Below are 13,389 nucleotides of genomic sequence, written 5' to 3' on the forward strand. Positions count from 1 at the left end.
AAGTATCTTTAACAATATTCATTCTCTTTAGAGGCTATTGCAATTTGACCTTCAAATATCATGTTTTCCAATGTATTCTGTTACTCTTTACCTGTGATAACTCAATCATGGTTTTAGTTTCTTTCTTTGATTGGCTTCAATGTCCCCATATTTTTAAACAAAAGCCTCCATAATAGTAAGGAAATTTCTTACTGCCACAGCGCCACCTACTGGTAGGCCAGTACAGAAGCAAGCTAACGGTAGCTTAACTTTGACCCACACTTTGGAGTCCTTCTGAGCTCTGGTTTTATAAAATGCCAATTTCTTTGTCATTCTGAGAAACTATCACTTCTCTTGATAGCTATTAAGCCTCTTGCTGTGATATAAAGTCAGCAAGTTATCCTTAAAAAATATGCTCTTATTCTTACTGTTACCTTAAATTGGCCCTGACTTCACCGACTTTGATTTTCTCTGTCCTATAACTGTAGCAAGGGCTCCAGATTGTGTGGGCAAGGGTTTGGATCTGGCGAAAATAACTTGGGGAGCTTCCAAAGATCCTGAAAAATGTAAAAAAAATCCCCACTTAACACTTTATTTGATCTTGGTGAAAGGACAAGAGGTCAAATCTAAAACTAGGTCTTAGGATAGGACAACAACGAGAGAGAAGAATAGCAAGGGACACCAGGCCTGGAAAACTGCCCAGAATATAGCATTAGGTGGCGGGTGACAGAAGGACCAAAGAAGGAAAGAGAAGATTGAGAAATACATAGAACATAAAGAAAGGAGAAAATAAACAGCTATGTGTATTTCAAGAAAATAAAACCAAAAACCAAAAACAAACAAACAAACAAACAAACCTAGGTTTTAGGGGATCATCGTTTGCCCAGGTGCTGACACCAAGTTTCCTGCCAAACACCAAATCTGTGCCCTTTGCTTTCTAACATTGTAAGAGTGGGTAATCAACCCAAATTCTTACCCCTCTGGCTCCGGGGAGAGAAGAACACTTTGGGAGCAATAAAGGATATAAGTCACTAGGGCAAGCATCTCAAGAGCTTTATTTATTTTCATTATTAATCTATTATACTCCAGATCCATCCAGGATCCATGACAACTATATAACGCTTGGTGAAAGGAATAAGAATCTAATAATAAAAATAGGTCATTCTGCTGAGAACTGCCAGGCAAATAATTTCGCTTGAAAATTAAAGTGATTTCTAGATCCTCAGAGTTTACGCTCCACTGGGTTTACTCTGTACTAAAACAAGTTCCCTTCTCTCGTCACATGGAGAGACAGTGAAGTGGGCAGTCAGAGTCACACTGATGTGCTATTGCCCTGGCCCCATGCAAAGAAAGAGGATAAAGCTAAAGTGCATTTTACCAAGGCCCAAAATAACCGATACTTAACAAGGACATTGTTTCTCACTTCTTGTAAATGAAATCCAGCATTGGTGTTCAAAAGGCAGTAAGAATCCTTCCACCAACTACAGACCCGTAAGAGCTTTAAACAACAACAATAACAACAACAACATCAACAAACGGGGGTGGGGGGCAGGCAAAGGTTGGGCTCCAGGACAGAAAAGGCGTAGGCAGAAGCTAAGGCCAGGGATGAAGGCAGCTGGTATGGCCTCAGACCCTATAAGAATGGTGGTTTACACTATCAAGTCAGCATGAGAGAAATGCCAGTTATCTAATCTGTGGCTCTCTGCTATTTTAGTTCACTATCGCCACTTCAGAACTCAAGAACGTCATGGTTATAAAGAACGGAGGCCAATGGCTTTGGCTTTGAGCCAAAGGCCCTCACTCTAGCATCCTTCTCAAGTTTCCCAATTTGCTGACTCTACACCTTCCCTTCCATAGCAAAGTCAGAATGTTTAGCTTGAAGTAGAGAAGTCAAGGAAAAAGTAACATTCGTGGAGCATTCCAGGCCTTCTGCTAGCAGCTTTCACATTCACTACCTCATTTAATGTTCATAATTAGAAGAACAATGTCGCTAGGTCACCATCAGTGGGAAAGGATTTGGAGTTGTTTTTCAACAGTGTGCTGGGATGAACGAGTATCTCATTCAGGCGCCCGACGAACAAAGTGACACAGCTTTAAGGCCTGGTTGGCTAGACTTGTAGAGGGTCAAGGGGCCAGGAAACAGACTTTTGCTATATTCATGCACTCAATAATACCATGTTTAACCAACTGAGTTAACTGGACCAGACAGGGGCTAAATACCTTTCAAAGTCAGTGTAGCGATTCCTGTTGAGGTACAAACGTCCCATCTCTGAGAGACATGTAAACTTTGACTTATTATGGGGGTTGTTCTCCCTTCTTGTGGGTTTAAAGAAAAATGTTTCTAATAGCAACCTACCCTCCTTTTTGTAGGACACCCTTCTGAACCCCTAGAATAACACCTTTAAATCTGCGTGTCATATAGAAAAGCACATGCTTTGTAGTTGAAACACTGGAGTGCCAGGTAGCTACTTACTAGCTGTATAAATAACTCTAATGGGGTTAGTTAGCATTGTACCGCTAAGGCAAAATGTTTATTAGGAAGTATGGAAAATGCCTGAGACTCACTATACCATGTTCATCAGTGTTTCTTTAACTGAGCATCAGGAACACCAGGAAAGGCACAGAATAGAAACAAATTCAAGGCACGTTAGAGGCCCAGAGTCATTGGAGACAAAAGCAGTAAGCAGCAGGCAGCCTAAATAAGGCGAGAAGAACACACTTGTCTTAAGGCAGAAGCAGGGAAAAGGTAGATATTAGAATCCAGGGAGATACACAACTTCTCTTTGCTCTGCGACTTTGTGCTGCTACTGAATGCATTACAACTGTTACAAAATCTCTTAACAGATAACTCCAGTCAATAAATATTAATTCATGATCGAGATGCTGAGAGTATGAGCCACCTGGCTCCTCAAATTTCCAACTTCCCCAGCCAGAGCGCATGCAGAGAGTTCAATTCTGTACTTAACACATCAGTTAGACATGCAAATGCAGTAGGCAGGTTTCCTGCATCTCCTTTGCTTTGCAACCCTCTCTGGCTGCAGCAATTTGCTGGATAGAGATACTCAGCTGTCTATAGTGCAAAATTCTCCCAGCCACCCATTTCCCAGGCCATAACAGTTCCAGTGGGAAGTTTTACTTCCTTAAAAATAACGACCATATTCTAGTAATTCTTTTTGGGGGGAGGGGAGGGGCAAGTAGACACCCATCAAATATTTCTTGAATTCAGGCTCTAAGATCTTAAGTGGAGAGCAAAATCTTTATACTCTTGTATCATTACCTGCCCTGGGTGTCGTTATAAAGCCTTTCTCTGTATATTGTGTCCTTTAGTTCCACAGTAAGCCTATGCGATATATGTAATAATCCCCATGATACAGTCTAACCAGGCTTCGCAGTGGTCTTATAATCATTTGAAGGTCTATTATGTCACACACACACACACACACACACACACACACACACACACACACCCTCCACACCCTGGCCCTAGACTCCTTGATGGCTGCTTCTTACACTCAGAACTACGTTCCCTACATGGCTCACAAACCGGCCCTGTTACCTCTTACGACCTCTTCTCCTGCTGCTCCCTGCCCATGCTCTAGTCCCCAGCCATGGTGACACAGGAGGGCTCGCAGACAGCACATTTGCACCCCGCTACCCCCCGCCCCCGTTTGTGCAGGCCTTGTTCCCTCTTCCCGAAACTCCTTCGGCTCCATGCCTCCCCTCTCCTGGGGGACCTGTCAACGTGCAACCCTTCGCTTAGATGTTTCTTCCCCTAGAAAGCCCAGGCCAAGTCGCTGGGGTTCCAATACGGCCCCGCCATTTACTAGCTATGAGATTTTGGATATGTTTCATAATCTATGCCTTTATTTCTTCAGCTGTGAAATCGGGAACACAGTTCCTGTTCTATGCCTGTTTCGTGAACAAATGAGTTATCACATGTAAAGCATTCAAAACTGTCCCGGACACACCAGATGTTCAGCCAGTGCTGTCTACAGTTATTCTATGCATCCCCAGTACCTGAGATTTACCCAGCCTGGAGCCACTCCCTGCTGACTCTCTTCTCTTCCTGAGTCTGTAAGGTCCCTGACCACAGGGTCTGCCTGGTGCACCCTCGAGGTCCCTCGGTGCCCACCATCTCACTTTCTCCATGGGAGGTGCTCAATAAGAAATATTTGTTGAATGGAATCCACGTGATTTTAATTTTCTGATTACTTATTAGTATGCTTTTACGAATTGGTCCTCGCAGAAAACTCCCCCTGGACCAATGCTGTCTGACTTATACGTGGGTACCTACACTAAGAGGCTTTAAGACCTCAGTAAGCACCTGGCAATAGACCAACAGGCCATTACATTAGCACGATAGGACCCCGATCAAAGACCACAGCTCCATCGTGCTGAGGAGTTAGTGGGAGGTACTGCATGTGGGGATCCTATATCAACAGTGGAACACCAGTCAGTTACAGACCTTTTTCCTAAATGCTGCAAATCTGATTACACTCTCCCAGACCGAGAAATGTCATCTACCTCGAACTAGTTCTGGAAAACCATTCCATCCTCAAGTGCCCATCTGCCAACGCTTCAAAGGCCCGGATGCTTCTTCGTTCTTTGAACTGCATGTTTCTCCAGAGGCAGAAGTGAGAATATGCCCAGCGCGGCACCCCGCCCTGTCACCCCGGCCGCGGAAGGAGCCGGTGTGCCCACTAACCTGCGGAGCTGGCGATGGGCGCAAAGGCCGCAGCGTTAAAGCTGCTCTGGAGTCCGTTCAGCTGCCCTTCTGTGGAGGAGCCTCTGAAACACAAGCAGCTTGGTTAGATCAGCAGACGGAAGGCTGAGATCAAACACACGCCCTCCAACGGCTCTGCCTCTTGCTCTTGGTGCGCTCTCATGTGGCTCGTTCCCTTGCTTCCTTCAAGACTTTGTGCAAATGTCATCTTATCAGAAAGGACTGCTATGACCAACCTATCCCTTCTTCTGAAATATGAAAATGTCTTGCCTATCTCTCTCCACTGGAATGTAGTTTCAAGAAAGCACACGCTGTGAATGGGGCGCCTGGGTGGCCCAGTTGGTTAAGCGACTGCCTTCGGCTCAGGTCATGATCCTGGAGTCCCAGGATCGAGTCCCGCATTGGGCTCCCTGCTCAGTTGGGGAGTCTGCTTCTCCCTCTGACCCTGCCCCCTCTCATGCTCTATCTCATTCTCTCTCTCAAATAAATAAATAAAATCTTTAAAAAAAATAAAAAATAAAAATAAATAAAAACAGCAGCAGTGACAATAAATGGGGGATAACCGGGAGTAGTAGAAACTGTTAATTTGGAGTAGCCAGTACTAATCTCTTGATGTAGACCTTGTCGCCACATTTAATTTTTCATATGAAGTCAGAAATCCAGATTTTGATGTGAAAGCTCCTGATTTTTAAATATTACTAATTCAGGGCGCCTGGGTGGCTCAGTCGTTAAGCGTCTGCCTTCGGCTCAGGTCATGATCCTGGAGTCCCAGGATCGAGTCCCGCCATCGGGCTCCCTGCTCGGCGGGGAGTCTGCTTCTCCCTCTGACCCTCTTCCCTCTCATGCTCTCTGTCTCTCATTCTCTCTCTCTCAAATAAATAAAATCTTAAAAAAAAAGAAAGCGAGCACAGGCTGTGACCACTGCTGTATCTCCAGTGCCTACAACAGTGCCTGGCACCTCATAAGCACTCAACAAACATTTGTTTATCAAATGAATAAATGATGTTCCCAGTATTGACTTGAATAAATCAGGAGTAAAGGCATTTTTAAAAAACCAAGTTTCATGTGGACCGGTGATTCTCAACTGAGGTACAAAGGAGGGACAGATTTTGCCCCCACCCTTCCACAAGGGACATTTGGCAATGTTGACACATCTGTGGTAGTCACAACTGTGGGGCCTACTGGCATCTGGTGGTATGAGCCAGGAATGGTGCTAAATATCTCCTACGGTACCCTGGAAGGTGCCCCCAAGCAATTTTCTAGCCCAAGACATCAACAGTGCTGAGGTTGAGAAACCATTATAGAGAGGCACCTCCCCTTATGTCAACTCGGACAAGAGACAGGACAAAGTATACTGGATGCTTTGGGCCCAGATTCCCCAGCCACATGTCTTAGAAATTCTATGATTGGGCGCCTGGGTGGCTCAGTTGGTTAAGCGACTGCCTTCGGCTCAGGTCATGATCCTGGAGTCCCGGGATCGAGTCCCGCATCGGGCTCCCTGCTTGGCAGGGAGTCTGCTTCTCCCTCTGACCCTCCCCCCTCTCATGCTCTCTGTATCTCATTCTCTCTCTCTCAAATAAATAAATAAATAAAAAATCTTAAAAAAAAAAGAAATTCTATGATTACCTTACAGACCATACCGGGTCTCCCTATGACAGGCTCTTACAGATTTGTAATTCTTTCATTGCATTTACCAAAATTATGGGACTGTGCAACTGGTTGCTTAATATGTTATCCTTGCTAAAAAGCTCCATAAAGACGGAGACTGTATCAGCCTTATTCACTGTTGTATCCATAGCTCCTAATATCACATTTTACGCACATTAGGCATTTATTATTTTAAAAATAATCTCGGGGCGCCTGGGTGGCTCAGTCATTAAGTGTCTGCCTTCAGCTCAGGTCATGATCCCAGGGTCCTGGGATCGAGCCCCGCATCGGGCTCCCTGCTCCGCGGGAAGCCTGCTTCTCCCTCTCCCACTCCCCCTGCTTGTGTTCCTGCTCTCGCTCTCTCTCTCTGTCAAATAATAAATAAAATCTTTTTTTTAAAAAAAAATCTGATCCATTGTCCCATAAATACAAATTACTTGTTGGACCCATATCTACCTTGACTTTAGTTGATGTGTGAAAATTTTACCTTGGAAGATTAAAATTTTCATATGCTCAATTCTTTATTTGTCGAGCAGCATCCAATCCGACCTGTGAAACCCTTCTCCTAGCATTGTTTTTCCATTTATTCATCCACACAAAAAATACTTCTTAAGTACTACCTCTGCTTGGTACTAGTGAGGAGGTAGAGATTAGGCAAGTACATGAGGTACAAACTATGTGATGAGTGCTCAGGAGAAAAAGCACAAGGTGGAACAAGGGAACCTGAGATGGCGATGAGAGTGGTCAAGGATGGTCTTTCCAAAAAAATTGTATTTCAGCCGAGTCATGAAGTTATGAGAAGCAGGGATTGGCCAAGAGTAGGGAACAGGTAAGAGCTTTCCATGGAGAAGAAACAGCATATACATATAATGAATCTGACACAGAAAGGGGTTTAGAATGTCCTAGGAGCCTTTAAAGACCAGCCAGGTAGAGGGGTAGGCAAGCAGTGTCTGCCAAACATCCTTGACAGGAACCACCTGGGATCACTTATTAATCATACAGCTTTCCAGGCCCTTCCCTTGGAGATTCTGACTAAGTGGGTCTGGGATAAAGCCTGAGAACTGAGGCTTTTTATAGCTCCCCGGGTGTCTAAGTGATCTCTATCACCAGAGAAATGAGGAAAACGTGACTCGTGGGTAAGGGGAAGGTGGTACGAAGAGCACTTAGACACCCTGGCAGATGCTTAGGTGCTCAGGTGGTCCTTACACCCCCAACAGAGACATGCCCCTTGAGAACACACCCCAGCAGTGATGCGAGGATCACACACTGTCTTGTACCCTTCCCCTCCAGCAAGCTGCGGTCTGGGCCCTACCCACTCCTTTCCACTCTCATTTGGAGGACAAAGGAACCGGAGACAAAAAGGAGAAAGGAACAGAGGGCTTCTCCCTTTTCCCATAAGCCTCAGCCTCAGAGAGCTACATCTGAATGCTTATGCATTTTATTTCAGCCCTTTATGGACCCAAAGACCTATCCAAAGCATCTGTAGCTAATATTGGCTCTTCCAGGTCCAAGTGAAAAAGGAAATGTTCTGGAGCCTGGGATGGGCTCTTTCCTCTATAGAAGTTAAAAACCACTCAAAATAACAAACAAAAACAAAAACCTTAGGGCCACTTGCCCGCATTAGGGGCAGTGGAGTCTAGAAAAGCCATGGGGCTGGTCTCAGGATCACAGAGGAAGCTCTGCGTGTTAAACAGTAAAAGGGAAGCAGGCAGGCAAAACACTGGAGTCTGTAGAAGAAACAAAAGCACTGAACAGGGAGCTACCTGAGGGATGAGCAGTCCCTAGGTGTTTACAACTAGTGAGTTCAGGATCCTCAAACTCTTTCTCCTCTCCTCTCTGGAATTCTTATCCCACCCTTCACCCTCATGGGCTTCCTTCTGTTCCTCTCCCAACATCACCTGCCCCTCTACGTCCGTCCCCTTTGTCCCCAGCGCCAGTCACTCTTCCATCCTCCTCTCTCCATCCATTCCTATCACAGGCCTTGGGACTCACCTCTGATTCTGACTGAACATTTCTAATGATTCTGTTTCTAGCATAGGCTCCCCATTTCCCCAGTGGTGGAGAAATGTGTCCAGCAGCCGTTCAGGAGGAAATTCAGAGTGAATTTTTCCATGAAAACACTGGTACACAAAATGGTTTGGGTCTGTGTTTTTACTACTTCAGGCACACCAGGGGTAAATATGCTTGTGTTACGATAACATCATTTCCCTGGGAAAATACATTCCAGTTTCTGGACAACCCACTCCTAAATGAGAACTTTTGAACCACAGCTTGTTTAGGGCCTGTATGTTAATTTGCTCTTGCTGGTCTGCTTCTGCAATCATTCTTTGCTGGTTTCCTGGGAGCACCTGTGTTTTAGGAAATAGTTACACAGGAAGGTACGTATGTGTTCCCTTGCTTGTCTAAGTCAGTCACTGTGCTTTAATGTCAAGATACCTCATAGGGTTGTTGAGGATTAAATAAGATGGTGAATCTTAGTGCAGTGTCTGGGATTATATTAATGGCTAAATAAACATTAACTTTTATTAGTATTTGGTATTTTTACTTGGAAATACTAACCATCTTTGCATTTGCTATAAGCCTATGAAGTCAGGTGACTCGGTGACTCCGATTCAATGTGGAATATGAGTGCTAAACTGTAGAAGAAGGACCACGACATATTCAGAACGTAGAAGTTAACGGCAATTTGCTATTCAAATCAAAAGGTAGTTAAGTGGCAATCTACCAGGCAGCAATCTCATGGTCAAAATTACTCTTCAACTCCCTGAAGAAGAGAGGTCTCATTTGAGATTGACAAACTGCCTCTCAATAAATCCAATATACACTTTTCAGCATCAGAACAAACCACCATTTCTTCAGCTGTGCACCAAATACAGTAGCTGGCCTGTCATCTAACGTGGCTCTCTGTATGAGAAGAACACACAGCCCGGGGGAGGCTTGTGGGAAAGGAGACAGATGGGAGGAACGATGCACCTCCCACCCCATCCCATCCCAACAGGAACGTCGAATGGAGTCCGGTGCTACTGACATTGCACATTCTCTGTCTCTCTGGAGAGCTGAATGTGCAAAGCTACACGTTCTGTCTGGTGCAGTCCCGTTACCTGGTGCTTGCTGACCATAGTACATAAGGAATACGAAGAGGCGGCTCTAAGATGAGCTCAGAAAAGTGACTTCTAAAAGTATCAAGAGTTTTGCAGAGAGGAATACTGAAAAGATGGGACAAGAAAAGTGCCAGTAATTTTATACTATACAGAAGTTAGAGTTTAAACCAAGAAGAGTGCTAGATGTGACTACGTAGTCCCATGGTGTTAATTGCTCTTCTTGGAAGTGGTGTGGGTTCCGGGAGATGCAGGAGCCTGAGATATAGCCCAAGGTCGAGAGTTTGAGGCTTCCTACAGTCTCAGCTGTGGTGCTCGGCTTAGTTCAGACCTGTCTCCACAGAACGAACTGTGTAATTATCAAAAGCCGCCAAAGGGCAGGCTTCCCGGTGAACTGAGCTACTTCAGCGCTGACATCAGACACATGGCCTTAGTAGCAGGTATTGCAGCAATGAAGACGTCTAATTAGAAGAATTCCACTAATAATGACATGCTCTTTTCAACTAAGGCAGGATCTTTCCTTTGGACAGATTCATGGCTAGCACCTGAAAAGTTAAATATTAAGTGTTTACTTTCTAACCCAGAATTCAATTTACTTCCTTCACTCTGCCTACTCCTTCCATCTCTTGCATTTTCCTGAAGTCCAAGAAAAGGCCCGACTTTGAGTAAGGGAGAACAGCCTCTCTGGGCCTTTCAAAGAAACTGTTCAGCAATGCATTACAAATAAATAATATCTCTATAAGCAGAAGTATTGTCTACGTCTATTACTGAACGATTTCTTCTAGTGCTAGTCTCTACTTTGAGAATATATGCTGATCAGACAGCTGGCTAGGAATTCCACTGGCATCGGGAGCCCATGATACAGCCGGCCTATGTGACATATCATCACCCGTCAGGGAGGGTTCTACTAAGCACAATCCCTACTGTCCATTTTGCTGGTAAGGCTTCTGACATGCTTTTTTGTGGATCTTTATTTCTTTTATTTGTGGTTTCCTCTGGTTTGTTTTTTTTTTTTTGCCCATTATTTTGATCAGTGGAAACTTTTCTGAAAGTGATATCCTTTCTTTAAGATCTGTTTTGTTCATTACTTCACAAGACTGACTGTGGTTTGGTGCTCTATTGTTTCTCTTCGAGTTCTTTTCAAGGCTTTCCACATCTCTAACACAGAGGTACTCGTTTTCTGTTCCAGTGGTTTCGTAAAAGTTTACGCTGGATCCGTGCCACCACATCAGGGATGACCTTTCTATAGAAGGAAGGACCCATGCAAGAAAAATGCTCAAGATTCCGCAGGCAGAGGAGAGCTAGAAATGCTGACCTTGCTGCAGGGCTGTGGCACAGAGGCGTAGGGGCGTTTGTGAAGGTCCTGAAAAGAAACCCCAAACTTGACCATTTTTATAAAATACTGGTGCCAACCAACCTCGTCCAATTCCCAAAGGAGAGGAGAAATCTCAAGGTGAAAGTTAGGTTAAAGAACTAATTCCAAAAGGAACATGTACCCTGACTTTTCATAGCAAACATTTGCTCACAGATGAATCATCTTAGGTTTCTCACAACCTACATGCACACAGGTGTATATGTGCTTCTTCCTTTTATCCGTCAGGCCAAACAGAAGCTAATATGCTAATCCCTAGCAAGTAACAAGTAGAACATTATTAATCTGGATCTGGTTCCAGAACCAATTCAAGATACATTTCGTGAGGTCCACTTCTGTGCAGTAGTGGTGCACAAGACTCCATTTTATAAATATACTACACGTTATCTAAGCCATAATCCATTATATTTGCTGCTATATTCCTTTTTATTCCTAATACTATCTCTGTGGGTCTTTTCTTTTTTTTTAATTTACGGTATTAGTCTCTCCAGAGGTGATCCCCTCTGTGGTTTATTGTCAGTTTCACTCGTTCCTTCACCAAGTGCTGAATGAGCATCTACCATGTACCAGACACTGCTGGAGGCACTGTTCTCTCCTGTTCTCCCACATGTTGGCTGTTCTAGGTGACTTCTGTATTTTCATTATTTTGATCTTAATTTACTCTGTTGTTCCTTTTACGGTTTTTCAAGTTAAATGATTATCTCACTTATTTTCAATCCTTCTTGTCTTTTTTTTTTTTTTTTAGAGATTTTATTCATTTGAGAGAGAGAAGGAGAGAGAAACAGAGAGGGCACGAGTGGGGGGGAAGGGGTAAAAGGAGACGGAGAAGCAGACTCCCCGCTGAGCGGGGAGCCCGATGTGGGGCTCGATCCCAGAACCCTGGGATCATGACCTGAGCTGAAGGCAGAGGCTTAACCGACTGAGCCACCCAGGCGCCCTGTCCTTCTTGTCTTTTTAATAAAGTTACAGCACTTTCCATAGGCATCCAGTTCTAAGTGTTTTATGATTTTTATTATGATTACCTTTCTAACACATGGGTATTATGTACTGCATTTTTAAAAATTTTCAAACACATGAGCGTTTTTTTAAAAATTACCTTTTGATTTTCCCTAATTAAAGAGTATTTATGGTTAAAAAGTGTGAACAGTTTGATATGGGCTTTTTTGAAATGTATGGAGCCTTCATTTGTGATAGTATGTGTTGAATTTTTGTGAACACGTACTTGAAGAGAAGATATATTCTCCCTTTTGGATGCAGGAGTCTATGCATAGCTATTGTTTTTCAGATTATGAGTTGTGACTCATAAGGGGGTTGTAAAATCAATTTAGGGGACCCCATCAGCATTTTTAAAAGAATAGGAAATAGTATTTTGTGAAACTTCTGTTTCACATACATAATATAGATATTTTTACTATGTTGCATATAAAATTTATTTTTTTATTATAAGTGGTGGTCAGAAAAAGACGAAAAGCCACTTACCAGACTGTTACTCCGCATTTCAAATATTACAAATCCTCAGAAATTTGTTTGAGGGACCTATCAGTTACTGATAGAAGATTTAAATAAATCACCCACTACAATTGATAATTTTTCAATTTTTCCTTATACTGTTGCCAGCATTTGATTTATATATTTTAAATTTATGATGTTAATTGCATACCAGTGCTTTTCTTTATTCCTATAATGCTTTTTGCTTAATTCTATTTTATCTATTGCTATACTCATGTGCCTTCTAATTAGTATTATATGGTTTACCTTCTTCTCATCCTTTGAACTGTGAGATTTTACTTTAGGTATCTCTCTTTGAAGCAGGCTATAACTGAACATGTTTAAAAATGCAATTTCATAATCTACCTTTCAATAGAAGAGTATAATCCTGTTAATACTTACTGTGACTACTCATATAATTGGATTTATTTCTACTATCTTAGTTTTTATTTTCTACTTACCATCCTTTTTCTTTGCTTTTTTGTTTTCTTTTCCTGCCTTCCACTGGATTCAAAGTTTCTACATTCTCTTCTCTCTCCCTCTGTTGGTTTAAAAGCTACAGATTGTATGTCAATTATTTAGCTCTTTTTTTCTAAGTGTAAAATTTAGCTATTTTTTCTACTTTTTTCCTTCAATATTTCTGTCTTGCCCTTAGAACTATTATTTTCACTATCCACTGAATCCCCTTGTCCCTCAATCTTGTCCTTGTCTTAAACACATTTTAGTTTTTTGAAATACCAACAATTGTGTTTTTAGTCATTAACACTTATTATCATTTAATAAAAGGTTTGCATGTCACTGCCTTCATGTTATCCACCACTTCTGTGTTCGCTTTTATCCTATCTAGCCTTAATTCATTCTTTCACTGAAGGTCACGGGTGGCATACTCTTAGACTTTGAATATCTCAAATTATTTGTATTTTGGCTTTTCTCTTGAATGACAGTTTAGCTGGGTATAAAATTCTAGACTGAAAGTTACTTTACCCCAACACTCTGAAGCTATTAGCTCATGTCTTCTGCCACCTATTATTGCTGAAGAAAAGAATGCCAGTATTCTGGGTTCCTTTGTGAATTTTCTTTCA

The 13,389-nt window shown here is 42.8% G+C and overlaps 1 protein-coding gene across 2 annotated transcripts in view; it reads right to left on the reverse strand.

The window, feature by feature from the left end:
* The window catches only part of TTLL5 (tubulin tyrosine ligase like 5), a 259,783-nt gene that overhangs the window by 25,792 nt on the left and 220,602 nt on the right, over positions 1-13,389 (reverse strand). For both annotated transcript variants that reach the window (XM_034993230.1, XM_034993229.1), the window contains one exon: positions 4,685-4,767. In XM_034993230.1, the coding sequence (XP_034849121.1) occupies positions 4,685-4,767 (83 nt within the window). The remainder of the gene's footprint in view (positions 1-4,684; positions 4,768-13,389) is intronic.

This window comes from Mirounga leonina, unplaced genomic scaffold (assembly GCF_011800145.1).
Source record: "Mirounga leonina isolate KUSES-001 unplaced genomic scaffold, KU_Mleo_1.0 Mir_82, whole genome shotgun sequence".
In the NCBI taxonomy this organism is placed as follows: domain Eukaryota; kingdom Metazoa; phylum Chordata; class Mammalia; order Carnivora; family Phocidae; genus Mirounga; species Mirounga leonina.